The following is a 25,764-nucleotide window of genomic DNA, read 5'->3' on the forward strand; positions in this document are numbered from 1 at the left end:
CCCTGAGAAAAGGATATTTACAGCACACATAAAATATACAATATACCAGAAATTACATCCTTTGCGAATAAAAAATACGAGAGGGCTGGTTTTGAAATTCTTTTAGGGAATGTGAGAGGAAAAAAGTAAAAAAAAAAAAAAAAAAAAAAAAACGACCTCGAAATTCTGCTTTTGAAAAGTCTCTGCTGCTCTGATCTGCACCAAGCAATGCTCCCCCTAGAGAAAGCTGTGAAGTGCTTTACCATCCCACCCTGCTTGGTTCCCCGCAGCGCAAGGGGACTCCCATCTGGCCTCTCAATTGTTTTCTGTTCAGAATTCTCTGGGCAGCACCTGACATTAGGCTGGGCTAATGTTCTGTCCTTTGAGGGAAGGAGAACAGGCTTTCTCATTATCCCTGCTTGAGGTTTTTTAGTATTTTTTCTAGACATCCTAAGCACTGCAACTGTGTATCACCTACTGGAAAAGGGATACTGGGTTCGTAATGAGTTAAAGATTTAAATTGTCCTCAAGTCACTTACGGTAAATAGTAACGACAGGGCTTATTATTCCTTTTGACTGAAGAACAATCTAACGCACAGTGTGGTTTAAGGTAATGCCTTGGAAATCGCAAAATATCTTCTTTTAAAAAATTATTTTATTGAGGTCACATTGGCTTATAACATTGTGTGCACATTATTATATTTCAGCTTCTGGATAGACTGCATCATGCTCACTACCAATAGTCTAGTTTTTATCTGTCACCATATATACGTGCCCCTTTCCCCCTTTCTCCCTCCCCCGACTCCCTTCCCCTTCCCCTGTGGTAATCGTCAATCTGTTCCCCTCATCTATGTGTTCGTTTGTTTATCTTCCACGTATGAGTGAAATCATATGGTATTTCTCTTTCTCTGTCTGACTTCATTCACTTAGCGTAATACTCTCATGGCCCATCCGTGTTGTCCCAAATGATACAATTTTGTCTTTTCTATGGCTGAGTAGTAGTCCATTGTGTATCTATATACCACATCTTCTTTCTCCACTCATCCATTGATGGGCACTTGGGTGAACAATGTCGCCATGAACATCGGGGTGCATATCTCTCTTTTTGAATTGATGATTTCAAGTTCCTTGGATAAACACCCACTAGCGGAATAGCTGGATCATATGGTATTTGCACTTTTTAATTTTTTGAGGAGTACCCATACTGTTTTCCACAGTGGCTGCACCAGTTTGCATTACCACCAGCAGGGTATGAGGGTTCCCTTTTCTCCAAATCCTCTCCAACACTTGTTATTTCTTGATTTTTAATAATAGCCATTCGGACAGGTATGAGGTGATATCTCATTGCAGTTTTGATTTGCATTTCCCTAATAATTAGTGATGTTGAACATCTTTTCATGTGTCTGTTGTCCGCCTGTATACCTTCTTTGGAAAACAGTCTCTTCATATCCTATGCCCATTTTTTGATCAGGTTGTTTGTTTCTTTGTCGTTGAGTTGTATGTGTTCTTTATATATTTTGTAAATTAACCCCTTGTCAGATATAGGGTTTGCAAATATTTTCTCCCAGTTGGTGGGTTGTCATTTCATTTTGTTGATGGTCTCTTTTGCCATGCAGAAGTCTTTTAGTTTGCTGTAGTCCCATTTGTTTATTTTTTTCTTTTATTTACCCTCCCTGAGTAGACATGGTATTCAAAAAGATACTTCTAAGACCAATGTCAAAGAGCACACTGCCTATGTTTTCTTCTAGGAGTTTTATGGTTTCAGGTCTTCAATTCAAGTCTTTAGTCCATTTTGAGTCAATTTTTGTGTATGGTGTATGATAATGGTCTCCTGTCATTCTTTTGGCTGCCCAGTTTTCCCAACACTGTTTATTGAAGAGCCTTTCCTTTCTCCACTGTATATTCTTGGCTTCTTTGCTGAAGAATGAGAAATCAAGAATACAATCCCAGGTTTCTGTCCGGTGGCCGAATGATTAAGTTCGCACACTCCACTCTGGTGGCCCAGGGTTCGCCCGTTCGGGTCCTGGGCATGGACCTACACACCTCTCCTCAAGCCACGCTGTAGTGATATCCCACATAGAAGGACTAGAATGACTTACAACTATGATATACAACTATGAACTGGGGCTTTGGGGAGAAAAAAAAAAGAGGAAGGGTGGCAGCAGATGTTAGCTCAGGGACAATCTTCCTCACCAAAAAAGCATACCTTTAAAAAAAAATACAATCCCATTTACAATCACAAGAAAAAGAATAAAATAGCTAGGAATTAATGTAACCAAGGAGATGAAAGACCTATACACTGAAAACTATAAGACATTACGGAAAGAAATCAAAGAAGACATAAAGAAATGGAAAGACAATTCTGTACTTACTGATTGAAAGAATAAATAGAGTTAAAATGCTCATATTACCTAAAGTAATCTACAGATTCAATGCGATCCCAATCAGAATCCCAGAGACAGTTTTCATGGAGATAGAACAAAGAATCCTAAAATTTATGTGGGACAACAAAAGACCTCGAAAAGCCAAAGCAATCCTGAGAAAAAAGGATAAAGTTGGAGGTAGCACACTCCCTGGATTCAAAATATACCGCAAAGCTATAGTAATCAGAGCAGTGCGGCACTGGCAGAAAAACAGACACACAGATCAATGGAACAGACTCGAGAGCCCAGAAATAAACCCACATATCTATGGACAGCTAATCTCTCACAAAGTATATTTAAGATCTAGAAACTGGGAAGAACCCCAGATCTCCTGACCCTCAATGCTGATAACTTACAGTCAGTGATAATCATTCTGAGCATCCAAAGCATCCATTTTTCAACACCGCCAAGTGTTCTGCTAAGCCTTAGATATGTGTTATCCAGATGAAACCCCATCAACACCCTTATGAGGTCACATCAATTGCCATTCTCATTTCAAAGATGGATAATGAAATCTTGGAAGAGTTAATGTACCTGGCCAAGGTCGTGTAGCTACTAAGTGGTAAAGCCATAAACCCTGGGATCTAATCTTAAGATATCTGATGCCATTATCCCATCTACCCAAAGACGACATTGTACCGCAAAAATTAAAACAGTCATGGCCGGTCTACTTCTTTACCTGCAATTAGAACATAAGAAAGAAACCTTTCTGAAAGAAAACAGAAAAACAAAACGAAAAAACTAAAGCAAAGCACATAAACCAAAAACTATGATCACATGCTGAGTGCCATGAAGACAAGTAAGACTTGTCTGACAAGGTGACCAGAGATGTGAATTAAGTAAGGAAGCTGGTTACAGGGATATCTGGGGGCAGGCTGTTACAGGAAAAGACAGAAAGGCATGGGATCATGCTTGGTAAGTTAGTGTTAGAGGAGCAAAAAAGAGGTTCCTGTGGCTGGGGAAAAATTCATTTACTCATTCAACAAATATTCAAGTACCCATTGAGCCAGGCACTACTATAGGCACTTAGGATAGCTTAACAAACAATAAACAAGGATTTCTGCCCTGTTGGAATTTATATTTTTCCACTCTGGGAGATGGACAATTAAAAAGAAAACAGCATATGAATAAAGCATATTGTATTCCAAAGGGTGGTAAATAATGTGGAAAAGAAAAAGAAACAAATAGGGAAGAAGCGGAACCAGGAGTGTGGGGTGAGGGTTGGAAACGAACAAATATAAGCTACCCTTGTAATTGATAGGACTCTTATTAGATGGGCGGAAATTTTCTCCTTTGTGCTGCTTTGGTCCGGTGTCCATGTAAACGCTATGCTGGCCTCACTGCCCTGAGGTCAGAACATATTTTTCCTATCTTTGGTGGGGTCTGGACTCCTTGTTTAATGTACCAGAGCAGCAGGGACACGAATATCGGAGAGCCTTTTGTCGTCAAGCGGCCGCTCATGTTTAACACCTCCTGCAGCATAGCCAACGAATTTGAACATTACTTCTCTGGGTTTGAGACCCGGCCCGGTAGAAGCCCTGGCAGGCCAGGGCCCAGGCCGCAAGCAGAGACACTGTGCCTCGCTTTCCACGCAAGGAGATCGAAGCCGTGGAGGGGCGCACGCGGAACCATAATCCTTTCAACCGCTGCGGACTTGGACAGAACTGTGTTCCTCAGGGCGGGTCCGCGAGCCTGGCCCCGCGAGCCTGGCCCCGCCTCCCAGGACAGAGCTGATTGAGTGAAAGGGGGTCACCTGACCTAAGCTGCACCAATCGAAGTCCTCTTCCGGCTAGTTTAACTTTGAGAAGGAACCGTTAAGGAAGGCGCCGGGCGTGACCAGGGTTGGGTCTGGTGTCTGCGAAGCTCGCGAGGGAAGGTCAGGGGCTGCCGCCGCCGAGGTCTTGGATGGCTTCCGTGTTTTTCCCAACTCTTTTTCCAGTTAGGTAAGGTACAACAGTGTCGTTTTCTAGAACTTAAACCTAATAGTGGCCTAAATTACCCAGGGTCGAGGTTTAGGGGTTAATAAACAAGGCAATCCAGCTGGATTGCTCAGTGATCCATTCTCCTCTCCACCCTCTATGCATCCGTCTATCCTCACGTCTTATTCGCTTCAGTTGTACAGCCAATCATTTCATGCTCCCTCTTTAAAATCCCTCAGCCTTTCTCTTCTTAAAAAGAAATTATGTTTCTCCTTTGCATCTTAGTTTTGTTTGCGGTTAGGTTTGAATCCCAGACTTTAAATCGTAAACACTGAAATATATGTATAAAAGTATATTTCTGTTTCTGTTTCATTTCTTTTATACTTAAAAATGCTGTTCTCACCTGAAGACCAAAAAATATTCATCTACATCTTGGAGAGGACTACAGTGTCGTTTCTTACTACAGGCTCTCTAAAGAAGTTGGAATTCATTTTTAAATGGATGATGGTGATAGGAGCATTTTTCCATCTTTCTATCCATCCTTCTAACTATATTTCGGTTGGTTAAACTGTCATTAAACAGTGTCGTTTATAGAATAACCATTCCTGTAACTACTGATTTTGTCTTTTTTAATTCTTTATTTTGAAATAATTTTAGACTTACAGAAAGGTTGCAAAAGATAGTACAGAAAGTCTTCACCCAGATTTCCCTAATGTGGACCTCTTATCTAACCACAGAAAAATCATCAAAACTAGGAGGTTAACGCTGATGCAGTACTATTGACTAACCTAGATACTCTCTTTGAATTTCACCAGTTGTCTCACTAATGTCCTTTTTCTATTCCAGGATATCGCATTGCATTTGGCCATCGTTGCTCCTTAGTCTCCTCCCGGCTGACAGCTCCTCAGTCTTCCTGGGTCTTTCACAACCCTGACGCTTTTGAAGATACTGGTCAGGTACTTCACAGAATGTCAGTTTGGCTTCGTCTGATGTTTTCTTTTGATTAGATTGAAGTCAGACATTTTGGGCAAGATAACCTGTTTTATTCTTCTCCCCTTCACTCCACTAGTGATGGAGGGATTTCCAACCTAGTGTTATGGGTGTGGCTGAACACATCATACCCGACACTGGACACGTGAGATCCATAGCAGTTTATTAGTAACACTGACTCACAGCCTGTGGGAGGAGGACACTATGCACCAGGTGGAGCCTCATGGGTGCCACGCTCTGGAAGCGAGTGAAGAAGCAGGGGCTGTGGGCGGGCAGTCTTTGCAGTAACGAGAGGATGAAGTGACCCTTGGTTCCCCTGGGAGAATGTAATTGGCTTGTCTGCGTAATTCTCTGGGCTGGTGGGGAACTGAAACCTGCTACTCAGGGATGAGCAGGCACAGTGCCTAGTTCCCGTGATAAGGAAGATTCTTTGGCTAAGGAGCCTTATTTGTGCAAGCACAATAAGGAGGAGAACCTGTGGTTAGGCCATTTGAGGCCCTCTGGATTTTCCCCAGATGTTAAGGCATACATGTTATTGGGCCTTAATTTTAGGTCTTATGCCACAATACTGCAAAAGTGATTTTGCTCCCTTCTCTGTGCCTCATGTCAGGGGTATGTGATGTCCTTAGGTTGTATTACTGATGATATTCAGCTTGATCTCTTGATTAAGATGGTGGCAATTATGTTGTTCCATTGTAATGGTACTATTTTCCCATTGGTAAGTGATAAATATCATGTGGGCAATACTTTAAGACCATGAAAATACCGTGTTTCTCCTCAAACTTTTGCTCGCTACTTTTATAATCCATTACCTAATGGTGACTTTCTGTTTTCCTCATTCCTGCTACATTTATTCATTGGAGTTCTCCTGAAAAGCTGTCCTTTCTCCCTCATTCATTTATTTATAGATTTTCAAGTTATTTATAAAAATTATTTTATAAAATGTATTTCAAATTATTTGTATCAGTATTGACTCATGAATAACTATGTTTTACTATGAGTTATAATCAAGTTATATCATTACTGATTTTGTGCCTTGAATCGTTCCATCTTTGGTCATTGGGATTTCCTTTCCGTTGGTTCTGTGTTCTTTTGACGTGACCCTACCCTTTTCTTTTGTATATTTCTTTCCTTACTATAAGATGTTCATGTTCATCTGGTGTTTTTTCCCCCACCGCAGCCCTGGATTCAAACCGCTTCTGCAAGGAGCCCCAGTTCCATTTCTTGGAGAATGACATTTTAGAAACTGATATCTCAATGTGTATTCATTGCTACTGGGGTTTCATTGCTGCTAGGCCGTGTCTATCCACAAAAGTAGGAGATATATTGTATGTGTATACACCCGTGCTTCCAGATACATCTACATTTATTTCTGTACCTACCCATCTGTACAGATATTAAAAGCCAGGAGCTCGTACTGATACTTCTGATTTCAGTCCCTTCCAGCTTTATTTGTAACTTCTTTCTCTTGCCTGGCTCTCATTATCTACAAGATTTACTTCCTGCTGTATACATAAAGTAGTTGCAGAAATGCTAACAATATCCCTGTCAGAAACAGATTTACCAACTTGTATTTGTGTACAGTTCTTTTTGTCTTTAGCCTCAAAAGATGTAATCAGAATGCAGTTTTCCCAGGTTTCTTAGCTTAGCTGTTCTTCCTCACCTCTTCAGTGTGGTTAAGATATTCGTTTGTAATATACTTAGGTTAATTTGTTGGTGTTTGAATTTGAGTTTGGGTTCTCCCCACATCCTGGTAGATTTTAATTGTTTATTTAACTAACGTTACTATGATTCAAAAAGTCAGGGCTATACAAAAACGTCTACTCAAAGAAATGTCACTCTTTCCTCATGCCTTCTGTCCCTTTCCTGTCCCCCACTTCTTTCCACTCCTTTCCCACACTCCCCCGTGGATAACCAATCCCTTTAGTTTCTAGTTTAATCTTTCCTGTATTTATTTCACACAAATGAGCAGATACATGTATTTTTTTTCTATGCCCTTGTTTGTTAAGCGAAGGATAGCATTCCATACATATCCTTGCACTTTTTCTTTTTCACTTAGCGGTGTGCCAGGAAATCACTCCTTATCATTCCATAGAGTTGCTTCATCATTCTTTTTTACAGCTGCTCTGGACTCCATTGTGTGGCTGGGTCACTCACATTCAACCACTCACCTATGTATGGGCATTTAAGTTGTTCTCAACATTTTGCAATTACAAACAGTGCTGCAATGAGTAACCTTGGGCATAAGTATTTTTGTATTGGTGGAAATACATCTTCAAGTTATATTCCCAGTAGTGAGATTATTGGGGCAAAAGTTAAGTACGTATGTTTTTTTGTTGGGTATTTCCAAGTTTCTCTCCAGAACGGTTGCACTGGTTTTTATTCCCACCAGCAATGTGTAAGAGTGACTGTTCCCCCACAGTCTCACTAACGTGTTGCCCTGCTTTTTTAACTTTGGTCAACGTGGTAGGTGAGAAATGGTATCTCGGCATTGTTTTAATATGCGATTGTCTGATTGTGAGAAGTTTTGACTCATCGTGTGTTTCAGGATCGTTTTATATATTTTTTTGTGAATTATCTGTCCATATCTTTTTTCTCAGTTTTCTATCGAATTTTTAGCCCTTTGCCCTTTGATATTTAAGAGTTCTGTATATATTTGGGATATTATCCATTTGTCTCTGGTGTATGCCGTAAATACTTTATCCCAGTTTGTCAGTTGTCTTTTGATTTATTTAATATGTATATTATGATGTGTTTGTCATACACAAGAAATTCTCATGTAGTCAAGTTGATCATTCTTTTCTTTCATTGCCTGTGGAATTTGAGTCACAGTTAGAAAGGCTTTCCCTACACTGAGGTTAAAGAAGAGTTCTGCCATATTTTCTTCGAGACCTTGTTACGGCTTCACTTTTTATGTTTAGATCCCTAACCCATTTGCAGTTTGTTTTTTGTGTATGGTGTGTGATATGGACCTACTTTAATTTTTTGCCAAATGTCTCCATTGTTCCAGCACCGTTTATTAAATGTCCATCTTTGCTCCAGTGCTTTTACATGCCCTTTTATCATATACTAGAATTTCCACATGTACTTGAGTGTATTTCTGGGTTTTCTGTTCTATTCCATTGGGCTACTTGTCTGTTCATGTACCAGAACCACAATGTTGTAAATTACAGAGGCTTTACAGTATGCATTAATGTCTGGTATCAGTACTCCCCTCTCAGAGGTTTTCTTTTTCCCTTATGTTCCGGCTATTCTTGCATGTTTGTTTTTTTTTTTTAATATGAACTTTATATCAACTGGTCTAACTCCATAAAAATGTTTGCTGATGTTTTTGAGATTGTATTAAATTTATGCATTAACTTAGGGAGAATTGACATTTTTGCGGGGAAGGGGGGAAGATTGGCCCTGAGCTAACATCTCTTGCCAGTCTTCCTCTTTTTTGTTTTTCTCCCCAAAGCCCCGGTACATAGTTGTATATCCTAGTTGCAAGTCATTCTAGTTCTTCTGGGTGGGATGGTGCCAGAGCATGGCCTAACGAGCGGTGCGTAGGTCCGCGCCCAGGATCCGAACTGGAGTGCGCGAACTTAACCACTCTGCCATGGGGCTGGTGCCAAGAATTGACGTTTTTTTTAATGCTGAGTTGTTCTCTCCAAGGACAGTGAATGTCTTTCCGTCTATTCAGGGTTCTTCTGTGTCCTTCAGGAGTATTTTTAAAATTTTCCTCATATAGGTGTTCTGATTAAGTTTATTCCTACGCATTTAATCTTCTTTGTTGCTATCGTCTATGGGATTTTCTCTATCAATGTGTTCTCCAAGTGGTTTCTGTGTGTGTCCAAAGACTACTGATTTTTGTATGTTAACTTTATGTCTGTTTTCCTTACTGATTTCTTTGATTCAGTTGATTTGTCATTGTTTCTATAGGGCTTTTCAGATATACTATAATATCATCTGCACAGAGAGATGGCTTTACTTTTTGTTATGCGGTCTTATAAATCTTATGGATTTCTGTAGTCAACTGACTCATACTTATAGTACAAGACTGAATAGGAACGAAATACTGGGCACACTCTCCTTGTCCCCAACCTTAGTGGAAAACCGCTAGTGGTCTCCCATTAAGTAAAATACTGGCATTAGGAATTAATGATATATCTTTTCTCGTGTTAAGAAAGCATCCTCTGATTCATATTTTGTTGAGGTTTTTCTTTTTTCCTTAACATGAATGGGTATTGAATTTTTCCAAAGGTTTGTTCAGCATCTATGGTGGTAATCATGTGATATTTGACCTTAACTCTATTACCGTGGTGAATGATATCAATGGAATTCCTAACGTAGAACCAACCTTTTATTAATGGGATAAATCTCACTTGGTCACAGTATATTAATTTCTAAATGTATTGTTGGGTGTTTGCTAATATTTTATTTAGTATTTTTGTATCTACACTTGACCGGCCAGTGTCATACTTGCTTCATAAAGGGAGTTAGGAAATTTTCCCTCCTTTTTAATACTCTTGAATAATTTATAGAGCATTGGTGGTATCCGATCTTTGATGATTTACCAGCATTCACCTGTAAAACCATCCGAGTGAGATGCGTCTTGGGGGTAATTCCTTAATAACTTACTTTATTTTTTCTATGAAAATTGGCTAATTTCAGCTTTCTAACACTAGAAGTAGAATTGTGGCCATGTGTATTTCTCCAGGAAATTATCTACTTCGTGTAGATTTTCAAATTTATTTGCATAGAGGTTTGCAAACTAATCTCTTTTATTTTCTTTTCTCTGTTTGAATGGTTATCTTTTGTCATTTATTACTTTGTGTATTTGTGATCTCTTTCTTCCTTTATCAAGCTAGCTAGTGGCTTGTCTATTTTAAAAAACAAGATTTTCATTTGTTTCTCTATCCTATATCTCCTTCATTTCTGCTTATATATTTATTATTTCTTTCCCCTGCTTTACTTCGTTCTTTTTCTTTTTCAGTTTTCTGAGGCCATACTTTAATTCATTTATTTTCCTTCTTTCATTTTTACTCATAGAAGTATTTAGTACTCTGATTTTGCCTCTGATCACCGATTTAAATGTATCCCATAGATTCTGATGTGTAGCTTTTCATTCTTTTAAAAAAATTTCTACAGCTGCAGTTTGTGTCTCCTCTTTAACTCAACATTTTTTGGCAGAGGCTTTTAAAAACTTTCCAGGTAGAAAGGCCTTTCCTTTTTCGGTCTGTGTTAGTAATGTTAACTTTTTTTGCATTGTGATTAGAGAGGATTGTTTGTGATATTTCTACTTGATGGAAATTAATGAGGTCATTTCTGTGTGACAATTATGATCGATTTTTGCCAAGAAAATGTATTCTCTAGTTTCAGAATGTCTGTGTGTGTGTGTGTGTGTGTGTGTAGTTTGCCTTATTGATTATGTTCTTTAGATTTTCTATATCCCTAGTCTTCTTTTATATCACTTAATCTGTCTTGTACCGAGATTGGTGTACTCCTACAATTCCCGTGTTTTTATCTAAATCTCCTTGCCCTTTTGCTTTAGAGAGGTGGGTGCTGTGTTATTTGGTGCGTAGATATTCCTAGGTGTTATATCTTCCTTGTGAATCTTGGCTTTTATCGTTAAGACATGTTCTTTGTCCTGTTTAATGCTTTTTTAAAAATCATCCTTAACCCCCTGTTTTCTTAACACTTTACTATGTGGTCCATTCGTTGTGTTTTTTGTCCCCAGTGTCATTTAACACTCGCCTACTGAGCTATGACAAAAATTTTATTCTGTTTTCTTCTACTCCTCTCCTTTCTCTCATTTTTAGTGGTGCAATTTATGTTTTTTTCACAACATAAAGCATTTGTACGTTAGTCTTCCTCCCTTTCCTCCACCTTGATTTTAGTATTAGGTGTAAAATGCTCACCATCAGATATTTTGGTGAAGTTTTTCTGTCATTGCATGGGGGATCACAATCCCGGTTCATCTTTCAGATTACCTAGCAAACGTTCTGTAAAGAAACAGACAGAAAATATTTTAGGTTTGTGGGCCACAGTGCCTCTGTCACAACTACTCAACTTTGCCATTGTAGTGCAAAAGCATCCATGCACAGTATGTAAATGATTGGTCACGGTTTTGTTCCAATAAAACTATATTTACAAAATCAAGGAGTGGACTAGATTTGGCACAATGGGCCACAGTTTGCAGACCACTGCTCTAGTAGATTCCTCAGGCAGGGCTGAGGCGTACAGAATTTCCTAAGTTCCTCTGTGTTGAAAAACTGTTTTTCTGTAGGCTGTGATATTTGAGGCACAGCCCAGCTGGATATAAAACCTTTACTTCAGACTTTCTTTTTAGTCCATTTCTCTTTTTAGATTTTTACAAATATTCTGATTCCAGGTAGGTTTCATATCCTCGAATGCTTGCTTGAGTATAATTAATTCTGTTTGGAGTGTTGACTTACAGTCTCCTGCTTTGTGGTTGTTAAATATGTGTGAAATTTTGCTTCCTTGTCCTTTTTTTTTTGCCATGTTTTTCTGTGGTATTCCCCTTCCTTTTGTTCGTTTGTATGAAATTGGGTTGTTTCAGGAGATTCCTAGTTTAATGATGTCATTTCCTGCCAGTATAGCAAAGTCCAGTTCTTTTATTCATTGTTTTGGGTTGTTTTGGTGATGGAGGGAGAAGTTGTGAGTGCTCTGATTTTGTGGCTCTCTTAGTCTTGCAAGATCCTTAATTTTTCCTTTTTGTTTCCTTTCCCCATCATTACCTAAATGCCGAAAGATACTTCTCCCTTCCTCTTTGCCTTTATTCTTTCCTAGAAGTTATGTCTTTCAAAGACTGCACCTTAAATCATCCCTACCCCTTTCAGTGTTCCTATTTTGGAGTCCCTTCCCTGTAGTCCCTGCTCTCATCTTCCAAGACACCTTTTTAATATTTTCAGACTTATTCCGTGCTTAGTCATTCTGCTGTAGTTTTAGATCAGCTTTAAGCCCCTCACCATCTTCCTCACTCTGCGGGTCTTGTGGCTTTTCTTGGTTTGTCTTTGCTTTGCCACAGAGCCTAGTGATGGGGATGTGACAGATTGTATGCCAGGAATTCATGATTTTTCTTTTTTTCCTCACATTTATTTTTAACTTTTGGCATTCTCTCCATTTTAAAGCAATGATGAGGGTGTGGATTTTATGTAGGTTTACATTTTCCTTCTTCTTGGTTTGTAGTCTTTGGGGAGGAAATGTTGGGAGGAAGGCAGCTAGGTGGTCAACGTTGTCTTCTGCTAGCTTACCTCTGATTTCTCATGGCATTTTATCTTACGTAAATTTATGTATGTGTGTATGTGTATGCACATATATGCTTAGGCACACACACAAGTCTATTTTTATAGTAGAGGTCATCTGAGGTGGCCGTCTGATTCACTATATATTTATTCGATAAATATTTTGTCCATTGCTAACCTTGGAGGCAAACAGATTGTAGGTGTCTTCTCGGGATTTCTAAATATTCTGCACCCCGAAGCAGGTTTACGAAGATGCACCAAAAGGCCACAGCCACACTGCTCGAGCTTGCTGCAAGGAGTCTGCTGAGTAATGAGCCTGCAGCTATCCGGGCCCTGGAAGAACTCCCAAGAGACCTCTTTGTTCCATTGTTCATTGCTGCCTTCTTGGGTGGGCATAAGAAGATACTAACGGCAATGGTGAGGGTTTGGCCCTTTCGCTGTCTCCATGTTGGGACCTTGAGTGTACGAGAGTCATACTACGAAATCGTGGAAGCCGTGATTGATGGTCTGCAGATCCCCCCTGTCCGGAGCCCTTCCTCTTGGTAAGACTATAGCTGATAGGGACATTGTGAGTCAGCAGGAGGGTATGCTGGAGCCTGGGGCAGGGGAATACCTAACAGTCTCCCGAAAGTAGCCAATGGTGAATGCTGAGGATCTCTGTGGGCCTATTGTTCCAACACTTGGGGTCACCTTAGGGACTCCAGTGTCTTACAGAGTTGATTATAGAATAGAGGTGATTGAGGATACTGTGGTTGGATTTACCTCCTGAGTAAGAAGAAGGACATGGGTATTGAGACTGTGGAGGACCAGAGGTGAAGAAAGTGTGGGAAAAAGAATAAAAGATGCTAAATTTGTGTGGAAAGAACTTCTTGGTGAATGGTATGTGGAATGACAACTGGGGATAAAGAGTTCCTTCCTGCTTCCCATCATTGAACTTGCTGGATGATATTCAAGTTGTCTACCTCTCATGTGTTCTGTCTCCTCCTCTCCTTACAGGGGGCCAAAACTGAGGATCCTAGATTTAAGGCAGGACCTGGACTGTGAGACAACATGCTTGGAGACCGGGACCACATTCCCTTTCTGTTTTCAGTGTTGTATTTATTCTCGTCACTCTATCCTTAAACTAGAAGAAGCCCGGCATAGTGTCAGGTGCCTTGGAATTGTTAATTCAGAGTCTGAGCTTCAGTCAGCCCAGGAACCCATGGAATTGTTAGTGGACCTTTCCCTCAGTGATACCTTGAGAGCAAAGCAATTTCTTTCTTTCCTTCGGAGTAAGGTTGAGCAGAGCGTTGGGTCCTTGCACCTCTGCTGCAGAGATTTGCAGATTGATAAAATGTCTGCCCACAGAAGTATCCTGCAGTTTCTGGATCTGGGATGCGTTGATCACCTGGATGTGGGTGAGGCAGATCTGAGTGAAGTCACCACCCTTTTGGCTCGGACGATCCACCTGGACAGCCTTAGTCTGTATAACATCGCCTTTAAATCTTGTCAGAGGAAAAACTTCAGAACTTTTCTCAACCAGCTTGGGCGGCTGGAGAACCTCCAGAAGCTCATCTTGTCTTTCTTCCACCTCACAGATCAACTGCACAAACTGCTCAGGTGAGGGAGTGGGAAGGAACCTGGGTTCCCTGAACCACCCCATGGTTAAAAGAGGAGAAGAGACCATGCTTGGATATTCCTGAGCTCCTTGTCACCTATTTCTCCTTCCACCTCAGCAGGGGCACTGCTGGGAGTTTGAAACTGGCCAGGCTAGAGAGGGGTACCTCATGGTGAGGGGAAAGACAAGATTAGAAAAGGAAGTCGTGCTCATCCTTTCATTCAGTCAGTCACTCAGTCGACCATGTGCGGACACTGTGATAAGTCTGTGAATGTACTGGTGAAGAAGACTCAGTCCTTCTGCTGTTGGAGTTTACAGCTCTCTAGAGAGGAAGGGGAGGCATTCAGATGGAGAAACGCTCTATGCTGTAGCGCCGATGCACATCCCCATGGACTGGCCACAGTAGCTAACACTGCCCACTCGCTTTGCTCCTGTATTTTCCCCAAGGCTTAGACCCTGAATGGAGAACTTGTCATCTGGGAACTAGTCAAAGGGAACCCACAGTTGGCTGCTTTCCCAGACCCATCCCCACTAAATAAGTGAACAGGATTCACCATGGATTAGGTCATAAATCCTAAGTGCATCCAATTTTTTTCACTTAATCTTTTCCACAACCCTGTATAATAATTACCTTTATACACATTTTAAAGCTTAAAAACCTGTATTATCTCAGAGTGGAAAAGTAACTTCCTCAGCATCACAAGTCTCTTAAGTCTGATTTCCAAGCCCACATGATTAACCACTGTTGCAAAATATGTGCAAATTAGTTTATTCTAGAGCCTTAGGTACGTTTCATTCAGGGCTGGCTGCCCTGCTCCAATCCTCATTCTTCTGAAATAACCTTTCTTTTTTCTCTGTATAGAGTTCTGCCGCCTCAGTTGGATACATTGTGTCTACCTCTCTGTGGCCTGTCTGACAGAGATGTCACTGTCCTGTCCCAGAGCTCTCAGGCCACCCACCTAAGGCTGTTGAATCTCAGTGACAACCAGATATTCTCGGAAGATTATGAGCCCTTCCAGACTCTGCTGGAGAAGGTCTCAGGCACCCTGCAGCATCTGGAGATGAGTAATTGCCTGATAACTGACTCTGCTCTCTCTGCTGTCCTCCCAGCCCTGAGCCAATGTTCCCATCTCCGTGTCCTTAGCTTTGCCTTCAACCCCATTACGATGCCTGTGCTCACGAGCCTTCTGCAGCACTTGGCATCCTTGATGGAGCTGAAGCATGTAGTTTATCCTGTGCCTGTCCATTGCTATGAACAGTGGAATTTTCGTGGCACTTTGGACCCACGGAAACTTGCCGAAGTGCAGGCCCAGGTGAAGGCAATGCTGCAGGCGGTACAGCGGGACGACATGACCTGGACCACTTGTGCTGAGTGATTTCCACAGTACAAGGAGCTGTTTCAACACTCAAGTGTGGCCATTCAAGCACTCACTGTTTTTCCTGAAGCCCAAGTTTGTGGAGACACGTATATAAAATTCTACTGTTCCAGGAAACCGGGGATAGGAAGGTTGACTGAGTAGTGGACCTCTATAAAAGAGGAACTCTGAAAAAAAATAGAGGAATTTGAAAGGCCCTGTGGATCTCTTGCCCCTGGCCCTCGACATCCTCTTCTGGTGACTAACCCCAGCGTTGGGTATGTGACGTAAGGTAACCTGGTCATGGTACATCACCTCCCTGTCCACACTGATTGGCCCGTTTATCCACTTAGGGGCACTTGACACAAGTCAGATCAATTGGAACTCTTCCTGGATGTGGTAGCGGTTGAAGCCGATAACTTTGCCCTCTAGGGTTCTGCAAACATCTTGTAGTTATGATCGCCTTAGGTTGCTTATGAGAAACCAAATGCAAGTAAAAGGAAACAAACTTTGCCCACTACCTACTGGTGTCTTCATCAACCTGTGGCTGCCCGCTTTCTCAGGTCTCAGACCCCTGGCTCAGTTATTCCTTATCTCACATACATTCGCTGAGTATCTGTTCCGATGTAGATACTGTTTCACGTGCTAAGAAAAATAAAGTCCCTGATCTCAAACCACTCACAGTACACATGTTCCTGTGATTTTTCAGTTTCTCCACTCTTTCTTAGGGCATTTAGGAAAATTATTTCTTCCCCCAAACTCCAGCTTCTTTTCGCTTTTTCCGTTACATACTGTGCTCAATCCATGCTGGCCTCTTGATGCTGTTGGATAGCTGCTCAACCCTCAGGTCATGGCTTAAATGTTTACCTCCTCAGATAGATTTTCTCTTACTTCCTTACTTAAGTAGCTTTACTCTGCTGTTGCTCTCTCTTAATGTACCATGTACGTTTCCTTCATGGTCTACACCATTCCTTATGGATTTGCTCCCTCTGCTCTTCCACTAGAGTTGCACTGTTCCGTGTGGGACACACTAGCCATATGTGACTACTGAGCACTAGAAGTGGGGCTACTCTGAAATGTCATGTACTCTTAAGTGTTAAGTGCACGCTGTACATCCCAGGCTTAGTAAGAAACAAACGAAGTAGAATCCCTGGTAATTTATTTACATTGTTTACATGTTGAAGTGATGACGTACTGCATGTCAAAGACAGTAAAGAAGAAAGAATGTAAATGAAGTTGCTTATGTTGTTTACGTGTTGAAACGATAGGACTGCATTTCGAAGACTTTTAAGGAAAAAACGTTAAAATAACTAATTAATGATCTGTTTGTATGTTTACATGTCAAAATGATAAAACATTGCATTTCAAAGACCTATTGGGAAAAAAGAATGTAAAATTAATTGATAGTTTGTTCCTATTGCTTACGTGTTGAAATGATAACGTACTGAGTTTCAATGACTTAGTACCCAAAAAAGAAGGGAAAATAATTAATAGTTTGTATATTGTATTTTCCTGTTTAAATGGAAACAGACTGCATTTTAAAGACTTAGTGTGCGAGAAGAACGTAAAAGTAATTAATGATATGTTTATATTGTTTCCATGTTGAAATGATAACACACTCATTTCAATGACTCAGGAAACAAATAATTTAAAATTATTTTTTCTTATTGCTTACACCTTGCAGTGGTAACAAACTACATTTCAAAGACTTAGAGAAAAGGATGTAAAAAGTAATTATTCATTAATGTAGTTAATAATTTGTTCTTATTTCCATTTTGTGATAACACACTGCATTTCTGACTTAGAAAGACAAACGTTAAAATAAGTAATAAATGAATTGTGTATGTTGTTTCTTTGTTGAAATGATAACACATGGCATTATTGTGTTTTGTTGAAACGATAGCACAAAGGCTCTGTAAGAAAAAAAGAATGCAGAATTGATCATCTGTTCATATTGCTTACACGTTGAAAGAATGCACTGTGTTTCAAAGACTTACTAAAAAGTATAAAATTAATTTACTTATATTGTTTCCATGCTGAAATTATAATTTGCTTTTACTTTTGTGTTAAATAAAATAACTATTACAATTAAATTCACTTGTTGCTTTTGACGTTTCCTTTTGGTTTTTATTTATTTATTTATTTTTGATGTGGCTCATTTTATGTTTCTGTTGGACAACATGGCGCTAGACCGCTAGCTCCATGCAGGCAGAGGCTGTTTCTGTTTAGTTTCTGTATTAATCACGCCCTTTTATTTTCTGTATTTTGTGATGTTTTGACATCTGGGGACTTGTTGACACTGGAGAGACTGCCCCTCCCAAGGCTAGGGAATTCCTAGAGATAGTAAACTGCTTGCCTGTGAGCAGGCCTTTCTCATGCACACCAACCCAGACAGAACCCTGACCCCCCAATCACTTTCTTCATGGGCTCTCCCAGGGCTCTTACCCTCTGGGCTACTATTCCCCTGCCCTTATCACCCCACGCACAGGTACCAGACCACCAGGGACAAGCCATATGCCCCAGTGCCCGCTGAAAATACTCAAACTAGCTAATCCTAAACCTATCGAACCTGCCTTGCCTTTTCTTTCCCTTAGAAACCACAATAGAGGTGAAAACTTCTATAGCACTAAGCAGAGGAGTGATTACTAACATTATTGGTGCATTGTTGACAACATGAATGACATGATTAGACATTTTTTTTGCAAGATTGGTGGTTCCCAATTCTTTGCTTTCAGCAGATTGGAAGAATGATCTAAATGATTTGTCAGATAGAGGATCATTAAAAATAACTTTGGATGGTGGGAATGCAAACTGGTGCAGCCACTATGGAAAACAGCATGGAGATTTCTCAAAAAATTAAAAATAGAAATACCATATGACCCAGCCATCCCACTACTGGGTATCTATCCAAAGACCTTGAAATTGGCAATTCCAAAAGTCCCGTGCACCCATATGTTCATCGCAGCATTATTTACAATAGCCAAGACGTGGAAGCAACCTAAGTGACCAGCAACTGATGATTGGATAAAGAAGATATGGTGTATATATATATACAGTGGAATACTACTCAGCCATAAAAAAGGATAAAATTGTCCCATTCACAACAACATGGATGGACCTTGAGGGTATTATGTTAAGTGAAGTAAGCCAGATAGAGAAAGACGAACTCTGTATGACTCCACTCATAGGTGGAAGTTAAACATGTATACAAAGAGAACTGATTGGTGGTTACCAGGGGAAAGAGGGGGTGGGGGGAGGGCACAAAGGGTGAAGTGGTGCACCTGCAACATGACTGACAATAACGTACAACTGAAATTCCACAAGGTTGTAAACTACCACAATCTTAATAAAAAGTAAAAAAAAAAAAACTTTGGAAGATATCGTAAGACATTCAAAGAACTGACTGCTATTTTTACACAGAAGTCCTCTATTACTATTTGTTAGGGTCACAAACACAGACTGACAGAAGCCCAGGAATTCATTTTGTTTCCTGTGGGAGGCCTGATTACTTAGAACTCATTTATAAAAGCACATTTCGTTGGGTAACTAGAACTGCTACATTACTTCCCATTAAAGCAATAAAGTAGAGTAAGAGAGTCTCAAAGAGAAGGAAGCTTCAGAGTGAGGAGTTCCACTTTCGTGTAAGCTGCAGAAAGCTGGAAAGAGCATCATTCCCACCCTATCAAGGAGAAAAAGCCAAAGAAGCTGCACATTCATTTTACTTGACCCCATCAGAGAGCTGAAGTCATTATAGGGCAACCAAGTAGACTGAATTCCAAGGAGGGTCAGGTCTCTCCAGGAAAAGACTGGGTGCATGGGCTTTTGACACAACACAGGAAGAAGGAACACTAGCCACCCATACAAGCAGGCTAAAAGAACTTAGCTAACATTTTTAATGAATTACTAAAGATCAAGGGTTAGCTCGTTTGACAGTATAAAACCCCTGAGAGCGCCAGACAGAAAGGGAGTTCACAGTCATTTGCAAGCTCTCACCCATGCACCTCTACTTGGTACCCGCAAGAGAGATTGTGAACAGGGTAGGAGATCACAGAGAGCCCTCCTGAGTGGTGCAAGCTTGCTGGAGAGGATAAGCCATTGCTGCAGAAAAATCACGAATCTTCAACCCCTGTCCATACCCTTCTCTCATGTGAATCAAAAGCATTAAGCAAACTTTATCACCAACACGTCACAGGTAAAAACACATCATTGTCATGGGAAAGGCAGAAGAAAAGAACCCTCTACCATTAGATGAGATGCAGGAAAAAGGCCAGGGCTCATTATCGTTTACCAATAACATTAGAAATTTCCTACCACCGAGGAGGCGGAGGAGGGAAACACTCTTCTGCACAGTCAATCGCAAATACAAGGCAGAGTTAGGCTACCACACGGGGGAGAGATGGGAATGCTGAGAGGGCCCAACCCCGGGAACACAGGCACATAGGGCCTGCTTGAGACTGAGCTTGGGCGAGATGTCAGCAAGACGGCAGAGTAGGAGATCCCAGACTCCATTCTCCTATAAAAGCAACAATTAGACAGCTATCCACGAGCCAACATAGCTCTGGGAGAACTCAGGAGTCCACTTAAGGAGCTGCAGCAACATGCTGGGGCAACAAACCTGAGAATAACCACACGCAAAGGGTAGGAAGAACAGTTTCATTTTGCCTGCATCATCTCATCCCCCAGAGCAGTGCTGCTCAGTGTCGAGAGGGAACTCCCCAGCCAGAGAGCTCCCTTCGCAGGGAAAAGAAGAGCAGGTTGAACGACCAGCTTCCCCAGCCTTTCAGGGCACTGCATGAGGGATCTGCTTCAGTTTGACCCCACCCAGGTCGCTGGGAAGACCGGCAGAGTGAGATGTCTGGAGACATCTAGGAATAAAGAAGGGCAGGGGCTATTGGTATCAGCCATGTGGCAGGGGAGGACACAGTCCCCAGTGGCCTGCTCTGCAGAGGACCCCAGCCGCCTTCACCACTGAGGACCTCAACAGCCCCCAGAGACCCTCCATACCTTTCACCACTGAGGACCCTGAAGTGTTAGCTCTTGCTAACATTCAAAATTCAGCCACACTTTCCATACGCTAACCACAAACTATCTGTAACAGGGAACAATCCCATTTACAACAGCATCAAAAAGAACAAAACACTTAGAAAAAATATTAACCGAGGAGGTGAAAGATCTGTACACTGAAAACTACAAAACATTGATGAAAGATATTGAGGAAGACACGAATAAATGGAAAAACATCCCATGTTCACAGATTGAAAGAAAAATATCGTTTAAAGGTCGGTTCTGCCCAAAGCAATCTACAGGTTCAATGCAATCCCTATCACAATTCCAACGGCATTTTTCACAGAAATACAAAGACAATGCTCAAACTTGTATGGAACCACAAGATTCCAAATAGCTAAAGCAATCTTGAGCAAGAAGAACAAAACTGGAGTCATCAAACTTCCTGATTACAAATTATATTACAAAACTATAGTGATCAAAACAGTATGGCACTGGCATAAAAACAGAAACACAGACCAACGGTACAGAATTGAGAGTCCAGAAACACACACGCATATAAGGTCAACTAATTTTCAACGAAGGGCCAAAAACACACAACGGGGAAAAGATAATCTCTTCAGTAAATAGTGTTGTTAAAAGTGGATATCCACATGCAAAGAATGAAATTGGACCCTTATCTTGGGCACCATACACAAAAATCAACTCAAAATGGATTAAAGACTTAAGCATAAGCCCTCAAACTGTAAAATTCCTAGAAGAAAACACACGGGAAAACCTCCTTGACGGTGGTCTTGGCAATGATTTTTTTGACAGCAAAGGCACAGGCACAGGCAACAACAGCAAAAATAAACAAATGGGACTACATCAAACTAAAAAGCTTCTGCACAGCAAAGGAAAGAATTAACAAAATGGAAAGGCAGCCTGCAGAATGGGAGAAAATATTTGCAAACCATTTATCTGATAAGAGGTTGACATCCAAAATTTGTAAAGAACGTACAAGTCAACAGCAAAAAGCCCCAAATAACCTAAGTTTTTTAACATTTTTAAGGGCAAAGGACCAGAACAGACTTTTCTTTTAAAGAAGACATACAAATGGCCCACAGGTGCATGAAAAGGTCCTCACCTCATCAGGGAACAGCAAGTCAAAACCACAATGGGATATCACCTCATGCCTGTTAGAATGACTTTTATGAAAATAACTAGAGACAGCAAGTTTTGCTGAGGATGTGGAGAAAAGGGAACCCTAATACACCGTTGGTGGGAATGTAAGTTTCTTTAAGATTTAAAAATACAACTATCGTATGATCCAGCAAATCCACTTCTGGACATATTTCCGCAACTGACGAAATCAGTACCTGAACATCTGCATTCCCACGTTCACTGCAGCATTATTCACGGCACCCTAACTGGAAACAACCTAAGGGTCCATTGACAGATGAATGGATAAAGAAAATGTGATAGACATACGAACATTATAAAGCCTTTTAAAAGAAGGAAATGCTGTCATTTGTGACAACATGGATGAACTTGGAAGACATTTTGCAGAAAGACAAATACTGTATGATCTCACTTATATGTAGAATCTAAAAACAAATTAAACTCATTCTTGGTAAAATCTTATATGCAGAACCTTTAAAAAAAATTGAACCCATTCTACTCTGGTAATGGCGGTTATGAGAGGCTCGGCGTTTGGGTGAAGCGGGGCGATATCAGTCAAAGGGTACAAACTTTCAGTTATAAGATGAATAAGTTCTGGAGACCTGATGTACAGGATGGTGACTACAGTTGTAAATAATGTATTGTATACTTGTAATTTGCTAAGAGAGTAAATCTCTAGTGTTCTCACCACAAAAAAAAAAAAAAAAAAGGTTAACTGAGAGCCGACTGATACGTAAATTAGCTTGGTTGTAGTAATCATTTCACAGTGTATACATATATCAAAACATCATGTTGTACACCTTAAATATGTACAATTTTTGTTTGTCCATCTCACCTCAGCAAAGCTGGGGAAAAAGTCTGAGCCTGGACCAAGAGCATGGAGGAAAACCCTGCCTACTACCATCGGGCTACAGGCACCACATGAAAAGCGACACAAGTTTCCTCCTGGGGGAGGTGTGAGAGTGAGGAAACAGACCCTGTCTGTGGTGCAGGCATACAGGGACGGCTGAAAGTGGAAGATGGAGGGGGAACACTGAAAAAGCAACAACAACAAACCAACCTGTGTCACCCAATCAAGCCCGTAAGAACAAAGTAACACTAGAGGAATCTGAAGGCTGTGGTGCACCAAAGATAATCGCGTCATCAACAAAAGCAAAACCCAGCTCAACTCCTGATTACCTTTTGACTCTCAACTATAATATAAGCAAATAATAATGGTGTTAGGCGGCAACTCTCCATGAGCTTCTCACATGTCTGCCTGTTTTTCTGTACCGGGCTATATTTTCCAGGACTTTGACTTTTAGGGAACCGTCTTAGAAGGCACTTAGATAATGTTTCGCTCCAGGGCAGAGGACAGATTCTTTTGCTGTCCAGGTTAATGAAGACCAGGACTCCCCCTGCGGGAATGGTTAGGCATGATTGCTAGCCGTCCCATTATAAAAGATTGGGTTTTCCTGATCTCAGGATTCCTCATCTGTGATGCAAACCCACTGTGTGCACAGTTTTCACCTGGGCTACTCAGCGTCAGCTGTGTGGGATTTGGGGGAGGAAACAGCACAAACATACAGCTCATGCTTGCTGCTGTTCTGTGAGCAATAAATTCCTTCTCCTCTGACCCAGAAGTCTTGTCACCGAAAGTTCGGTCCCTGAACCTGATGCCAATCCAAGTAACGAGAACAGCGTCTTGAGTGGAAGAGGAAAGTTGCCGGGGTCCCGCCCCGGCGGAGTCCAGGTTCCTGAGGGATGGACGGCGTCGGCGCAATGAGGGGAAAATAAAGGGGACGTGAGACTTGGGTTGGTGTTAGCAAGTCCGACTTTACGGTGCACAAGTGTCATTTATATATTTTTCAGGATTAGTACAGAAATGGTTCTACAAATATTCTCAGAGAGATAAGGAAGTAAAAAAACGAGCACAAGAATATTTATTAGCATTCTATTCTATAGAGCATAAGGTTAATGGTAGTCTTCTCCGCAATTAACTAGTGTTTGTTGTCTCTAAGCAAAAAGAGATAGGTACCTAGGCATCTGTTGTAATTCATGGTAAAGTTAAATCACAGAGAGAAGGTCCAGGCCTCCGGACAGGACAGCAGTCCGTCTGGTTACATCCTGGTGGAGCCATCCCTGCCTCCCTCAATCATTTACGCCATTAGTGTAGATGGTTAATGGGAACAAAAGGCGACTCCAGGGTGTCTTATCCCCAGGGCTATCTGCATTCTCAGCGGGCAGTTAAACATCTTTACTTTTTCGCGCCCTTTAGGGGGTGGAAGCATTCCTTTGTCTTTTTGATTGTGGAGCTAACAGTCCCTTAAGCACACTGCCGTAGAAAGTATCACTTTGTTAGTAAAGTAAAGGGCTGAAAAGCTAAGCTAAACTATATATCTTCAAGAATAAAAAACAGAAAAAAGTATAGACATAACCTTGCTAGAAAGCATGCATATAATTCAGAAAATATCAGGGGTGTCGGCCGGCCATTCTTCACCGAGGGGCATCCCTGCACCCCTCGGCCCTTCTACTCATCAATTATTTATTATTTATTGCTTTTAGGAGAAAACCTCTAAAACATTTTAACAGAAAGCAGAAGGTCAAGAATAATATATAGATACTTCTTGATCATCCAATTAACCAACAAACTTAGAAGGACGATGCATATATATTTAGACAAAGAACTGGAGGGAGAAGGAAACATTAACCAGACAGAGGCCATAAACCTAATTCGACATCTTATCTGGGCAGGATTCCTTTCTGATTGTCTCAAATGGGACTGTGTGCTCCTCCAATAATTAACTGAAAAATATCTTGAAAGTTACCTGCAGGTGGTCACATTCTCTTACTATATCTAATTTTCCCAGGAGGTAGTGCCTCCCAAGCAGCCACCCAAAGGAGTGAAAACTGGAGGTTAAGAAAGGAAAAGGAATGAAGGGCAATTAGAAGCAGCACAGGTTTCAGAACTATGTGAGGGGCTGGCCGGTTATTGTTCACCAAGGGGCGACCCTGCACCCCTAGGCGTTAATCGGCTGGACCCTGTCAAACAGCCGAACAAATGATGTAGCCACGGCTCCCAGCAGAAAGTCTTTACTGTGCCAGGCACAGGGAGCAAAGCAAGGGCTCATGTCTCAAAATTGCTAGCTCCCCGATAAGGAACGGGTAGGGATTTTTATTTGGGATTTTGGGTATGGGAGGAGGCGCATGTAGCTGTGCAGCCCAGCATTTTCCCACCAGCCTGCGTTTGGCCTTGAGAGGCTGCTTGTAGCTAGGTGGGGGGCGTGGGGCTGGTGAGATAGGAGGATGGCAGGTGGGCTGGGCATCCTTTGCCGCCTTCTTGTCTTCCTGTTTGAGGAGGGTTCCAGCGCCAGGAGTCGAGGAGTTGAGGTCTGGGAAGCCTCCGCCCTTTGATATTCTTGAGACAGCAGCTTTCCTGGCAGACTTCAAGGACACATGATTAGCTAAACTTTAGTGTGCCTCCAACTCCAGGCCACCTGGACTGTTAACAATTTGTAACTCCTATTTAGTTGCAGAGCTCAAGGAGTCAAAGGTTAAGGAAACAGGTATTTACATATAAGTGGAGCTAGAGAAGCAGGAAAGGGGGTGGTAGGTTTCTAACCCCATATATGCTGGGTTCAGTGTAGGGGAACTGATATCAGGGCTGGTGGTAAGAGCCTGTAACAGTCTCATGTCTTCTCCAGCATCTATGAAACCATGGCAGGCTAACTTTTAACTTGCAAGTAGAGCAAAATCACACACCCTTCATAGTTCTTGAAAGTTTGGATGACAGCAGTAGGATGTTGACAAAGAAGAAATGACAAGGGCTTTTGTCCTGGGTTAGAGGATACAAGAAAGCTCCCCAGGATCTGGTATCGAATGTTCTCATCCCGGGTGGCGCGTGAGGGTGCTTAAAGGTCCCCAACTGTCCTGCCTGTTAATGAATGCTTAGAGACAGAGTGGTAAGAGGTAGGGTTGGAACAAGCTGCAATGAGTGGTTCTTTGCTTGATGCTCACTCCCCTCCGTGGGAGAGGAGGAAAGGATGTTGCCATGATAAGAGGGCAGCAAGCCCTGCAGCCCCACTCAAAAGGCAACATGGCTGTCACTGC

General features: G+C 41.4%; 1 protein-coding gene across 1 annotated transcript; it reads left to right on the plus strand.

Annotated features, from left to right (window-relative positions):
• The first annotated feature begins 4,193 nt into the window (after window positions 1–4,193).
• Window positions 4,194–17,603, plus strand: LOC138921742 (melanoma antigen preferentially expressed in tumors-like). Its single transcript, XM_070256902.1, has 5 exons — window positions 4,194–4,345; window positions 5,168–5,277; window positions 12,801–13,100; window positions 13,555–14,157; window positions 15,018–17,603. The coding sequence occupies exons 3-5, from the start codon at window positions 12,811–12,813 to the stop codon at window positions 15,529–15,531; spliced, it is 1,407 nt and encodes a 468-aa protein (XP_070113003.1). The 5' UTR covers window positions 4,194–4,345; window positions 5,168–5,277; window positions 12,801–12,810; the 3' UTR covers window positions 15,532–17,603.
• Window positions 17,604–25,764: the final 8,161 nt, after the last annotated feature.

This window comes from Equus caballus, chromosome X (genome assembly GCF_041296265.1).
Source record: "Equus caballus isolate H_3958 breed thoroughbred chromosome X, TB-T2T, whole genome shotgun sequence".
NCBI lineage: Eukaryota > Metazoa > Chordata > Mammalia > Perissodactyla > Equidae > Equus > Equus caballus.